The sequence below is a fragment of the Haliaeetus leucocephalus genome, unplaced genomic scaffold, assembly GCF_000737465.1.
Source record: "Haliaeetus leucocephalus isolate CR32 unplaced genomic scaffold, Haliaeetus_leucocephalus-4.0 Scaffold202, whole genome shotgun sequence".
Lineage (NCBI taxonomy): Eukaryota > Metazoa > Chordata > Aves > Accipitriformes > Accipitridae > Haliaeetus > Haliaeetus leucocephalus.
Genome location: NW_010972638.1, coordinates 80,812 through 94,707, shown reverse-complemented (window position 1 = coordinate 94,707; position 13,896 = coordinate 80,812). Strand labels below are relative to the sequence as shown.

The following is a 13,896-nucleotide window of genomic DNA, read 5'->3' as shown; positions in this document are numbered from 1 at the left end:
TGCCACGGTGGAGCCTGCGTCTGGTTGAGCCCCGCTCCGTGGTCCTGCTCCATGGTCCTTCTCCGGGGGGGTCCCTGCTCCGTGGTCCTGCTCTGGGGGGGTCCCTGCTCTGTGGTCCTGCACCATGGCACCCCAAGGCCATCATCCTCCATGGGGCTGCTGGCACATGCCCCAAGCCTCCAAACCTCCTCCCAGCCTCTGCTCACTCCCAGCAACTGAATTTTGGGGTGGCCTCTTGGGTCCCCCCAGCTCCCCATCCGCCATTAACTCTGATGCAGCACCCATGTCCCAGGGGGCTGAGGGCTCCCACCCCACCCTCAGCGTCCCCCCCCGGCTCTGCACCCACCCTGGGACACCCACTGCAAGTGCTGGTGCGGGCCCGTGACAGAGCAGGGGGTCCCAGCGTGGGGGGGTGCCAATGTGGGGGGTCCCAGCGTGGATGAGGCACCTTTGTCCCCCCACAGCATCTCGCCTTGCCAGCATGTTTCATCCTCCCCGGGTGCATCCTCCCACGCTCCCTTGGCTCGCCTGGTTTTGTGGGGCAGGCGGGGACCTGCTGGGGGAGGGGATCCTGCGCTGCGCCCCACAGGGACGTTGCTCCTCAGCTAATTGATTAATTGCCAAAGTAATTGCATCATATAAAATAATGCGGGCGGATGCTGGGAGGCAGCGGTGGGGCCATGGCACGGCGAGCTGCCGGGCAGCGGTGGCTGGTGGCAGCGAGCCTGGTTTGGGCTTCAGGGCTGGGCGAGGTTGTACCCTCTGTACACACACACGCTCTTTGATTTTTCCTACTTTTTTTTGGTTTTTCCAGCTGGTGCTGTTCCCGGGAGCCGCTCTTGGTGATCCTGAACAGAGCAGCACCGCGGCGGCCGGTACGGTGCTTGGCTGGTGCTCCCCAGCCCCTCCCCTGCCCGCTCCACGCAGTGCCATCGCCCATCGCTTAGAGCCAGAAATATGATAAATAATCTGCATTTCATCAATGCTTTCCTTTTTTTTATATATATCAAATGCAAATGAGCATCATAAAGAGAAGACAGGTCCCTTGTAAATGTGACTTCAGGGATGCTCTCAAGGGAGCCTCATCCCATCTTTCCAGCTAAAATATATACGTTTGAGTGCTATAAATATGTGCAAATAGAGAGGCGCTAATTTAATCCCGGGTTCTGCTTTCCCGGCGAGACTCTGCAGCCTGACGCCTTCTCGGTGCGGGGGCCGGCGGCAACGTTAGCAGAATCTGGCCCCAGGGGAGAGCGAGGGGCGAGGGGGGGGCCATGCTGCACCCCCGGCGCTGCTGGGGTATGGGTTCCACGTGGCCCAGGGGTTGGGTGCCCCTAAATCTTGCAGAGGAGATATCGGAGCTGCGTATTTATGAGGTGGGGCTGGAGATAATGGCATTTATCTGTGTGCGCCTGCGGGGAGGCTGATGTATATCGGCGTATACAAGCATCTCCCTGGGGAGGGGCCGTAACTCACCGCCGCTTCGGCAGCTGGGGGTGAGGAGGCGAGATCGGCCGCCGCCGTGGGAAGGGGCTGCCTGTGTCCGGCAGCCCACGAGGAGGGGATGCCATGAGAAGTCGTGCAGCCCCGGGGTGCCAAGTTGGGGCATATATCTGCTTTTGGGGGAAAAGGAGGTGAAAATGACATTTCTGCCTGAGTTGCAGGGCAGAGCTGCAGCCCCCTGAGGTTGTGCCCGCTCCAGTCGGTTCCCCTACCCTGCAGCCCACCCCACCTTGGGTGAGAGACCTTTCCAGCCTGAGTTATCCTGTGACACCTCGGCTTTTGGGAACCAATGTATTTTTAACGTGATTTTTTTGTTTTGCCTCATTTGCTCACCCCAGCTGCTTGCAGTGGGGTCACAGCCTCGCTGATCGTCCAGGCTGCCGCTGGAGCCGGGGTCAGTCCCATGGGAGCAGCCGGGCATGCCGGGGGTGTTCTCCTCCCCGCCTGCTGCTCGTGGCAGAGAGGATGCTGTGCAGGCAGCGATGCCTCTTGGTCCCCAGGCCCGCTACCATCCGTCACGGCTGAGCTCGACGAGGACAGCGTCACAGCAGCCTGGCTTGTCCCACTGCAGGAGGCAGCAGGGTGGCACCACTGGGGAGCCCCTTCCCCCCGTGGGGGCACGTCCCAGAGATGTGGGGGTCTGCTCGGGTCTCCGGGTACCACTGCGTGGCCGTGGGGCAGAGCATCCCTGCTGGCGGGGGATGCGGAGGTGCAGTGTCGGGATGCGGCGACCCCAAATGACGCAGATGCAGTGTCGGGACACGTTGTCCCTAAACAGTGCAGGGACGGTGTCAGGGTGCGGTGACCCCAAATGCTGTAAGTCCCTCCGTCCCAGCCCCTGGGTGCACGGGGCTGCCATGAGCTGAGCATCGCTGCCAGCTGCTGCGCCCCTCCACCGGGGCCGCAGGCAGGGGGGTCCCTCGGCAGCCCCCCGCTCCAGGCTGCCTTAGCAGGAGCCAGCGCAGTTCGGCAGCGCCCGGCCACCTCCCGCCTCCCCGGTGCCGTCTGTTTCCGTGTTCCCGACAGCCTCTATTTCGGTAGGGACTAGCGTTAAAAATACGCTGCGCTCCCACACGGGCTCTGCGGCAGCAGCCAAGTTGCCATCACGACTCGGAGGCCGGCCGCGTGCCTGCCAGCGCCGGGGATGCTGCCCGCGGGAAGAGGCAACGGATGCCTGCCGGCGGCCGGGAAAGGAGGGGACGGCAGCGGCAGCCCCCCCGGCATCACCGCCAGCCGCCAGCTGGGCTCCCCTGGGGACGGGCAGCATCATCCTGCCTGGCGCTGCCAGTCACATCGGCAGGATCGGGCCCGAAGCTTTTGGGCCGCCCGCCCGGGGTCCGGTGCCGCGGCAGTGACTCGCATCCTGCCGGCTGCCGGCCACGGCGTGGCCGCCGGGATCTGGTGCGGGTCCTCGGCATTCAGGTCTCGCTCCAGCGTGCTGGCCGCAGTTATCGGGTGGCTTTGTTCTGGTGACTGATGCTACCGTCCGGCTCCTCTCCTGCCTTCGGCTCGCCTCCGCTATTTATCCCAAAGTCCATAAATCCTCCCAGAGATCAATCTTTGGCATTCAGCACCGACACAAGCACTCCCGGACAGGCAAACCTCGCGTGGTGCCATCCCTGCTCCCCATGTCACCGTGCCGGTCACGGTTATGGCACAGCAAGGGGGGAAAAAAGCTGTTCAGGGCCCAGAAATCAGGGCTGGAAAAGCCCCCGCTCCGGGGGTGATGGGAAGTCAGTGGTAAATCTGGGAGATTTTCCTTGCAGAAATTTGAGGGAGTTTTTTTTATGAGTTCCTCGGGGGAGGGGAGAGGGGGGCCATGCCGGCGCTGTGCCGTGCCATGCGCGGTGATTGCCCCTGGCTTCTGGGGGTACCCGGTGAGGCCCTGAAGCCAGTGAGATTAAATGTTTATTAGCAGCTTCGTGTCTGTGCCAGGGAGGCCTGGCCCCTCCATCCTCCCCTGCGGTTTATCCATGGACAATCAGTGCTCTCATGTATATATATATATAATCTCCTTGGCTGGGGGATACCCTGGGATGCCCCAGGATGCTGCAGAAAGCCCTGGGATGCCCCAGGATGCTGTGCAATGCCCAGGGATGCTGTGCAAGGCTTGCCCCCAGCCCTCGACCTCCATCCCTGCAGGGAGTGGGCCAGGGTCGGAGCATCCTCCGGAGCCCCGGCAGCCGCTTCCTCCTGGTCTCGCTGCTCGGCAAAAGCGTTCGGCAAAAGTGATTTGTAGCGGAGTTCTTTTGAGACCCCAGGGGGGGAGCGGTGGCAGCCGCACGCTGCAGCATTTTAAACCGCATCCCTCATCTGCGCAGGTTAATACATTACGGCTTCCCAGGAAGAGCAGCAGACCCGCAGCTTTGGGTTTAGTTATTTTTTTTTTAAAGTGCTTGGTAACTTTGCTGGGCTTGCTTAGCTCCCAGTGAGTGCCAGCGGCCCCCTCCCCTCGCCGTACGGCAGCCGGCATGTTTCTGGGGCTGAGCACGCTCATCCCATCCTTTTTAGGTTTTCCTTTTCCAAAAGCAGGCTTCGCTCGTGTGGGTTTAGGAGGTGTCAGAGGCAGAGAGAGGATCCGAGGTGGCATCCTGAGCTGCTGCGCAATCTGTCCCAGGTCGGAGTATTTGTGTGCCGGCATCCCCGGGGCCGGCAGCCCTTCACCACGCTGTAAAAACACTGCGCTTTGCTTTTTTATTTTATTTAAGGACTTGGACACTTCCTCAGCTATTTCTTCAAATTATTTTCTTTAGAACAAAATTGCCGTCGTGGTGCATAAGCCCTCGCGGCGGCTCCCTTCCCCCAGCCCCTGCTCTCTCTGCGGAGGAGGAGGAAGAGGAGGAGGAAGGGAAGACACGCTCTTGGCAGCTCTGGCTCCTCATTTCCATCCTCCCAGCGCGGCGCTGGAGGATGCTCCTTGCCGGAGACGCCGGCAGCGCTTTTGCACGGGATCCGTGCCGTGGCTGGGATGCGTGCCTTGGCCTCGCCGCAGCTCTGGCGGTGCCGTGCCGGAGCCGTGCCCGCCTGATGCCGCCCTGTGCCAGCGTGCCGGGAGGAGGAAGGGATACCTCTCTCTGCTCCTTCCTCCCGCTCACAACTGGGATCCATCTCTCAGCACGGTGCAGCGGGTGCTGGGCCAGTTTGGGGTCCAGGAGCCGGGGGGCTGCCACCAAAAGCTTGTCCCCCCCTCCCCTGCCTGCAGCCCCTGGGCTGGAGGGGGGTCCCCTCTCCCTAGGGACCTGCCTGGGGTCTCCCTGGCTGCACCACGGGAGGGTCTGGGTGCTCCTGGGGTGGTCGTGGGTGGGGGCAGCCTCCCAGCTCTCCCGTCACGGCACAGTTCGTTACCAGGCTGCCGGTTTCCAGCTCATTAACGAAGCTCCCTGGATTGCCCACTCTCCCCACCCCACGTTTTGCCACTTTTCCAGAAATCTTCCTTTCCTGCCCCATTTTTTCAGGGCAGAGGATGTCAATGCCACCAAGGCTGGGGTCGGGGGCACGGGCAGGGACCCTGGGGTCCCCTCACCCAGGGGGGACTCGGCCGGGTGGGATGCAGACAGGGCTGGGGGCTGGCAGCTGCCTGCCCTGTCACAGCAGCAAAACTCCTGCCAGATTCCCTGGAAATGTTTTGCTTCCCTCGGAGACAGTGCGGAGGAGGCGGGGTGGAAAAGGAGGAGAAAAGGGTTTTTTGCCTGACACCAGCACTGGGCTCTGTAGTGGCAGTGATGGCGATAGTGGGAGGCAGCGGGGGGGGGGAGGGGACAGGGACAGGGATGGGACAGGGATGGGGATTGGGATGCGACAGGGATGGGGATGGAGACAGGGATGCGGATTGGGATGAGGATTGGAATGTGATAGGTTTGGGAGTACAACAGGGACAGGGATGGGGACAGGGACGTGTCCTCCTGGATTGCAGCCTGGCTTCTGCACCCCCAGCCAGGCGCAGTGGGACCACCTCGGTGGGGTCCCGCGGGAACTGGAGCAGAGCTGGGGTGCGGGGGGCAGCGGGGCAGCATCCCAATGCACTGAAGCAGGGCTGGGGACCCTGCTGAACCCCACAGCAAGGTTGGGGACCCCAAAAGTCCCAGCTGGGTTGGCCGTGCCTCTCCCAGGAGCAATGCAGTGGGGAGCACCTCAGGGTGAGCCAGGGGTCCCACAGCCAGCCTCCCTCCCCTATAGCCCCCACCCCCTGCCACTGCCCCCAGTGCAGGGGTTTTAGTTCAAGTGATGCAAATCACCTGTTTTAATTGTGAGCTAAATTGTCTGGCAGGGAGCCGTGATTTCACCGAGTGCTCCTCATCCTCCGTGCCTGCACCGAGTGGTGAGCCTGCCCCAATTCCCCATCTCGGGGGTTTGGGGGGGGGCACAGGGTTCCTTCCACCTGTGTTGGGCGTTGCTGGAGGACAACTCAGCACTTCAGTAATGTGCGAAACCAGCACTTCGGAAATTATTATTTAATTGCTTAAGCGAGAGCCTGGTCTCCCTTCCTGGGTTTGTGCTGCAGCCCCGTGTGATGCTGGTGGTGCAGTGCCAGCGGTGCGGTGAGATGCCAGCGGTGCGGACATCACCGCAAGCTTTCCCGGAGTGACCCTGGGTGTTCCCGGCCAGAGCAGGGCAGCATTTTATCCCTGCCACCTCTGAGGGTGCCGAGCAGGTGGGCACCGAGCTGTGCTGCCGTTCTGGCAAGCCGGTGAGTGCCACCGCTCCAAGCACCCCAGTGCCCAAAGCAGCCCCCGGGTCCCTGGCACAACCGGGGGTCCACATGCCGCCGGACCTCAGAAACCCCTCAGCTGCCGGTAATGTGTATGCTGGAGTCACCCACAAAGTGCTCGGCAGCCGCTGTTCCCCCGGGCTCCCTGGCAAGGTCAGGGCTGCCATCCTCATCCTCATCAGCACGTGGCCGGTGGGGAGCCGGGCTGCAGCATCCCCGGTTGATGGCAGGGCTGCAGAGGTCCCCGATTCCCTTTGCCATCAGCTGTGCTGCGAGCGCCGGGCTGAGCCTCACGGTGAGTTTTCCCTCCCACCTCCCTCGCCGAGACGTGAGAATTGCTGCTCTGTCACAGACCGAGCGCTCAGGCAGCCTCTCAGTGTAATTCCCGGCACTTCATTAATAACGAATTATGTAAAATAAAATTAATAATGCAGGACTTCCCAGTTTAATAATCTGTGCCACTGCTGATGCTGGCAGCACTTTGCCAAAGGGGAGCCCGGGGTGGTTATCCCGGTTTGCAGGTGGGGAAACTGAGTCAGAGAGAGAGGGGGTCTGGACGTGGGGGTCCGGCTGTGGTCCAGTGTGACTGCTGCAGTGCTCAGCCTCCTTCCCTCCTGTTTTTTTTAAGTATTTTAATTTTTAGTGATGGTTTACAGGGCTGGGGGGAGGGCTGGGGCTTGACCTGCCTCCGTGGCTGTAATGATATGGCAGAATTAATACCTGCTTATCAGGGGCTCTCGGTCAGAGTTATCGGCACAGGCGGCTAGTATGGTTAATAAGAGCAGCCCGGAACCACACGCGGCTGCTAAGGCAGCTCGGGGTCCTGCCGGCTCCCCCCGCGGCAGCTCCCTGTGCTGGGGTGCTGGGCTGCTCTGCTGGGGACATTGCACGGGGGCACCTTGCATGGGGGGGATTTTGTGCAGCTGGTGCCTCCGGTGCTGCAGGGTCTGTACCACAGCGGGGGTTAATGGTTTCTGCGTGGTCCGAGGAGCCTGGGGGTCCCCATGGCATGGCGCGGGGCGGGTGTTGCACCCCAACTGCAGCCTGGGGTCCCCAAAAACCCCTGGCGAGGCCGGCTGCAGCAGGGAGAGACCCAGGTGAGGCAGCTCCTCTGGCAGGGTGGGTGGTTTGGGGACAGGGACAGGAACAGGGGGTCCTCCCTGCCCCCGGCCTGGGATGGAGCAGGGAGCCCTCCCCAGGGAAGCTCGTCCCCGTGTCCCCATCCCTGCTGGCTCTTTCCCTGCTCGTCCCCGTGTCCCCATCCCTGCTGGCTCTTTCCCTGCTCATCCCCGTATCCCCGTCCCTGCTGGCCCCAGGGCTCTCCCAGGCTCTCCCTGCCCCAGTGCCGGGGAATTGCCAGCACGTGGACCCTCCTGTGTCCCAGGAGCCGGTCACGTCCCACCTGGGCTCCGGTGGCCCCTTTCCTCCCCAAAACATTTTTTTTCAGGTGACGTCCCCAGCAATGGCACGCGGTCACCCACTGGCTTCCTCCAAGCGCCTCACTCTCCTCTTCCTCCTCTTCCTCCCGCAGGCATCGAGTGTCCCCGGGGAGCCAGGAACCTGCCGGGGCTGGTCCAGGAGGGCGAGCCCTTCAGCGAGGAGGCCACGCACTTCACCAAGGAGCTGGTGCTGCAGCGAGAGGTAGGGGATGCTCGGCGGCGTGGGGGCCGGGGGGCTGCGGCAAGCCGGCGGGGTGCTGGCGCGGGAGGGGTCGGCGATGCCCATGGGGCACGGATCTCGCCGAAGGGCTGCGAGCCGAGGCAAAGCTGCTGAGCCGCAGCCGCCTCGTCCCCGGTCTCTGCAAGCGGTTTGGTGCTCCGGGAAAAGCCACGCAGACCCGGTTCATGGCGTCGGCAAAGCCTCCTGCGGTGCTGGGGCCGGATTTGGCCCCATTCTCCTCTCTGAGGCTCTCTGTGTTGGTGCGTCGTGGTTTCGCCGCGGTGCCAGGGCCGGATCCTGGCAATGCCCTGGTGTGCAGGGCTCTGAGCCGGGGCCATGCAGCTGGCTGTGCCGGGGGGGCTGCCAGGGCAGGGCAGTGCCCGTGGGACCCCCGTGCCTGCAGCTCCGGCACTGCTCGGGGGCTGCGCCCTTGCCGCAGCAGGTGGGAGCCGTGTGCCGCCGGCCCTTACACACCTGGGATACCGAGAGCATCCCTGGGCGTTTGCAGCCGGTCCATAAATCGCCGAGGTGTTGTGTTTGCTCTGCCCCTAAATCTGCCCTCGCTGAAGGCAGCGATGGGAAAGGTGATCGGCAGCTTGTCCCGGTGGCAGCAACGGGCAGGGGACAGGTGGGGACAGCTCTCCGCTTTTCTCTTTTCTTTTCCTTTTCCTTTCTTTTCTTTTTTCTTTTTTTTCCTTTTTTTCTCTTTTCTTTTCTCTTTTCTTTTGCTTTGCCTTCCCTTTGGTTTGGTTTATTTTATTTTATTATTTTTATTTTATTCTGTTATTTTTATTTTGTTTTATTTTATTTTACTATTTTTGGTGGAAATCAATACTGAATTGTGGTCTCTGCTCTGAATGTGATAGTGGCTGTGGCTCTGGTGCACTGCATTTGGCTGGCGTGGCCCTGCCTTCGCACTCCTCCGTGCCGCCAGTCCCACACCAAGGAGGACTGGGAAGGACTGGGGACCCCACTCCGGCCCCCAAGCCCCCCACCTCTGCAGTGGGGAGCCAGGCCGGGCTGTGCCGCACAGGCAAGACATCTCCCGCTCTCCCTGCTCCCGTGGCCGCATCCACCTGGAGCAGTCCTGCCGGCTCAGCGATGGAACGGCACAGCACTGGGGGCTGCGGGGGGGGCTCCGGCTTGGCAGAGTGGGACGCATCCTGCTGGGTTCTGGGCAAGGCTGCTGCACGTGTCCCAGCAAGGCTGCAAAAGCGGTGACCCCGAAAAGCACCTGGCGAACGACGCCTGCAAAAACCAGGCGAGCAGGGAGATGATGCTTGCAGAAAAGGAAAGTGCAGAGGAAGCAGGACGCGGCGTGCGGCCGCGCCGGGGGGGCTCCGTCACCCGGGGAGGGAGGTTTGCTGCTGCCTTGAGGGTGAGGAGGGACGTACCCCGCAGCGGGTCGGGGTGCAAATGGGGCAACCCCCCCAGCAGCCGCCTTGGTGAGGGTTTGTCCCACTCCGGGACCGCTCCGGTGGGAAGGGGCAGCCCAGGATGCCGGGTCCCGCAGCTGCCCGCTGCGCGGGGATCCCGGCTATTCGGCTGAGGAATACAGATGGCTCCACCGTGCATCGCTGCCCTTTATGCCCAATCCCAGCCGTTTGGTTTAAATTGGGTGAGGAACTCGTTTTCACAAGGGCTGCGGGCCCAATCCCCCTCCACGGGTTTTACCCATCCTCTGCAGCAGCCACGGCCAGCCGGAGAGCTCTGCTCGGCACCTGTCTGCGCCGGTGCGGCACCGCGGCGGAGCAGCATTCGGTGCCTGCTGGTGGAGCGGGAGGGTGCCACCAAATGGGCCGCAGTGGCTGCGGGGCTCTGCCGGAGCATCACCTCGGCCAGCGGCACCTCCTCCTCCGCAGCCATCCCGGCAGCACCGGCGAGGCAAAGCCACCGATTGCCACACTGTCGTCCCCCCATGCTGCCTTCTCCGCTTTGGGGTGCCTTTTGCCGTACGCGCCGTGGGAACGGGGTGTGCCGGGGTAGAGCCGTATCGGGGCCCCTCCGCACAGATGGGGTGTGCCAAGGAGGGGAGTTAGAGCAGATCCACGTCCTCTGCAGTGGTTCGCGTCGCTCTCCGTGGGGCTGTGACGTGTGATGGATGTGCTGTGGATCCAGGGTGGATGCCGGGCAGATGCTCAATAGATGCGGGACGGATGCATGGTGGATGCACAGTGGATGTGTGGGGTTGCACGGCGGATACGTGGTGGATTCACGGCGGATGCAGGGTGGATGCACGGCAGAAGCACACTGGATGCACAGAGGATGCAGGGCAGCTGCACAGCGGCTGCGTGGCGAATGCCGGAGCTGCCACGGGCAGCAGGGCCGACGCAGCACCTTCACGGCACCGGCGCGAGGCCCGTCCGCAGGCAGGCTTCTGGCAGCACCGGCAGGGCCCTCGGCCGGAGCAGGCAACGACCTTGCACGGCCTCAGCTAATACTAATTACATAAATTGCCCTGCAGGGGAGTAGCTTTCTCTTCTCAGCTGAAAAACTGTAAATTGCTTTCTTTTGGTCTGCTGAAGGACAAAGTATCCAGGTGGCCGGCAAGCTGTGTGCTGGGCACCCCTGGCCGGCGTTCCTGGCAGGAGAGACGGGCAGCTCCCGGCTGCTCTCGAGGCTGGCAGGTTTGGGTGCTGCTTTGTGCTTTTCCTGCCAATTCTGCCGGGGAAACGCGAGTGCTGTGGCCGCATCCTGCAGGCGAGGCCAGGTCCGGGGGGACGAGGCCGGATCCGAGCTGCTGAGCAGTCGGGGTGTGCGCAGGGATTCGCCGCGAACCTGCCTCCCGTCTCTGCCTTCCCCCTCCCCGGTTTGAATGTGCTCTCATTAAGGTCTCTTGATATTAAAATTCACTAACTCATGCAACTTCTCTGATTGAAACTTCTGTGTCACCAGAGCGCGAGATCCATTTTGTGTAATTACGCCGTGATTCATAATTTCAATATAGGATAAAAAATGCCCTCCGCAGCCTTTAGCCATCTCCCCGAGTGACTGTCAAGATAAAACTCTGCAATTTATGCACAGATGACTTTGCTCTTCCCCACTCTCACCCCTTCTCTTCACCCGCTATATTTACACCCTCGCATTGGTGTTGTTGGTAATTCCATCTCTCCATTTAAATTAGCCATCATTACCAGGCACGGCTTCGCCTCCTCCCCGTCGTGACCGGGGAGCGTGGGAGCTCAGCCCCCCTCGACCGCACAGACCCTTGCCCAGTCAAGGTGCAGCCGTTTGCGGTGGCGGATGGTGGGATCTGATCCAGCACCAGCTGCCGGCACCGTGTGGCAAGTGGGTGCCGCTGCTCCGGTGCCCATGGCTGCTCGGCACAGGGATTCCTCCACCGGCTCGTGCGGAAACGGAGCGGAGGGTGCCCTTTGCTTTTCGGGGGGGTTAAGTGCTGCTGTTTATATCCCGGTGTGACTAAATGAGCCCCCCCTGGCAAGGGGGGGGGCTCCTGGCGCAGGGCACGGACCCGCTGCGGTGCTGGTGCGGGATCGCACGTGGAGAGGTGGCACCTTCCTCTTGTCCCATCCCGGGGAGCTGGGGCAGGAATGGGGGGGCTGGGGCAGGAATGGGGGGGCTGGGGCAGGAGGAGGGAGCTGGGGCAGATAAGCTGCTGTCTCCCCGGCAGAGCGTGGGGGACGGCGACGTAGCGAGGGGATTCTCCGCTTGGGCACGCTCAGCCTCTGCGCTGTGGCCTCCTCCTCCTCCTCCTCTTCCTCCTCCTCCTGCCGAATGTCACCTCGCCTCCGCTGGACGAGCCCAGGACCGTGAGGACAGGGCTGGCCGGGCCGCGCTGCTCACCCCTCTCTGCCGCAGACAGCGGGGCGCAGGATTGTACCCGGCCCCAGCAGCGTGCGGCTGCATCCCGGCCCCTCGCTGGCTGCGGCTGCCCCGTGGCACGGGGATGGGAACGGGATGCTGGCGGGCTGGGGTCCAGGACCACCCCAGGCTGCGGATGCAGAGGTGGCCGTGGCTGCAGATGCAGTTGTGGGCACAGATGCAGATGTGGGCACTGATGCAGATGTGGCTGTGGGTGCAGTTGTGGGCATGTGTGCAGATATGGGCACAGATGCAGATGTGGGCACTGATGCAGATGTGGCTGGGGGTGCAGTTGTGGGCACAGATGCAGATGTGGGCACTGATGCAGATGTGGCTGCAGCTGCAGGGCAATGCAGCCAGCTGTGGGGGTCGGGAGCAGCAGGAGCCTGTGCCCACCCGAAATGCCGCAGGGACACGGGGACGCGGCAGGCATCTCCGTCCCTCCTCGGCATCTTGCGGCGTGCGGCCGGCTGCCGTAAACTGCTGACCCGCGTCCCAGGGGCATCGCTCTGCTTCCTTAGCACATCCTGGAGGCTCCGGCTCAGCCGGCGCTCACCGCCCCGCACCAGCCAGGGCCTGTCACATCCCATTACACTTGCTCGCCCGCCTGCGTGCTTCTTGCCCACTTTCGGGGGGTCCTGCCCACCTCTGCCCATCGGTGAGGGGAAACTGCCATCGTGGCTTTCGCAGCCCCCCCAGAACCTCCCGGCCCCTCAGGGAAGGCGGCTGCCCCAGGGTCCTGAGCCCCTCGGTGCCGGCACGCAGGCACAAACGGTGCCACAGGCAGCCGGGACGGCCCAGCGCGGGCACTTGCCCCCCACCCTCGGCTTCGCTGCCTCCCCGGCTGTGTTTCTCCTTCCTGCGTCGACCCCTTCAGTGTTTCGCCCCATCTGGCCTCGATGCACGTGGAATTTCGATCGGGGCTCTAACAAAGCCGCAGCTGCTGGCTCGCCGCTGCCCGGGCTGAGCCGAGCGGGGTCTTGGTGCTGGCAGACACCGGGGGGGGGGGGGGGGCGTGCTCCGGCCGGCCCCCATGTCCCCTCCTGGTCCCCTCCCGTGGTGCCGTGAGAAGGGTGCTGGCTTTGACCCCCAACCTGTGAGGGATGTGGCACATCACGGTGGCTGCTGTGGATCTCACCCTGCTCCGGGCACGGCCGATGGCACCGTGCCGGGGGTCACCAGCCCGGGAGGAGGGTGATGCCGGTAGCACCGGGGCGGTTGAGCCTGGCCGGCGCGGTGGGCAGGGCTGCGGGTTGCCTGCTGCCACGCTGCTGCTGCTGCTGCTGCTTTTCATCCGGGCAGGGCTGGTGCTGCTGGGGTTCCCGGGGGACAGAGGGGTCTGGTTTGGCTCACGCCTTAATCAGCGGCTTGCAAAACCGGCACAGCATGGCCGAGAGGCTGGGGCAAGGGTAGGATGAGGCCCGTGCTGCTGGCTCTGCATTTCGGGGTGCAGCTGGGGTGGGAGCCGGCTGTTTTGGGGGAACCTCTGTAAGGGGGTCAGGACCCAAACGGCACTCGGAGACATTCCCCGGACCCTTCTTTCCGAGCCGCGGCAAGGTGTGCACGGTGCCCGGCTGGCAGCGGGGTGGGGGTCTGCCTGTACCCCTCTGCCGCGGGGCCGTTGGCTGGAGGAACCCCCAAATTCACCAGTCCCTGCAGGGTGCAGCAGCCAAGTTCCCCGAGACTGCGGCAGCTTAATCCCTTCTCTAAGAATGTCGGCTAAATAGGGTGGCTTGAATAAATAAAAAATCCCCCGAGGAGGATTAAGGCGCTGCGATCCCAGGGAGCTGCCGGGGAGGGGAGAGGGTGATGGGCACCTTCATTTCAGATTCGCTCAGGGTGGCTCCTGCCACCGTGTCCCCTCGCCCTGCTCGGTGCTGCCACCCCGGCTTGGCTTTGGGGTTTGGTGCCCACCCACGGTCCCCGTTGTCCCCAGGCACGATGGGGCTCTTGAACTATGGCAGCTCCCTCCCAGGGCGCAGGGGTGGGTGCTATCCTTGTTTGCATCCCTGCTTCTTTCCTGGAGCATGGGGGGGTCCTGGGGTGTTGCGTGGAGGCTCTCTGGAGGGTGATTCCCTTTGGTTTCCATGGCAACCGGATGATGGGGACATCCCCCATCGTCTGTCTGTCCGTCCATCCATCCATCCAGCGCATGGGGCCGAGCAGCGTGGCCAGCGGATGGGGCCGCCCCATGGGGAGCTGGG

At 63.1% G+C, this 13,896-nt stretch overlaps 1 protein-coding gene across 1 annotated transcript in view; it reads left to right on the top strand.

Moving 5' to 3' along the window:
- Positions 1 to 13,896, top strand: part of SND1 (staphylococcal nuclease and tudor domain containing 1) — a 124,298-nt gene that overhangs the window by 89,164 nt on the left and 21,238 nt on the right. The window contains exon 17 of the mRNA XM_010566048.1: positions 7,743 to 7,852. Within this exon, the coding sequence (XP_010564350.1) occupies positions 7,743 to 7,852 (110 nt within the window). The remainder of the gene's footprint in view (positions 1 to 7,742; positions 7,853 to 13,896) is intronic.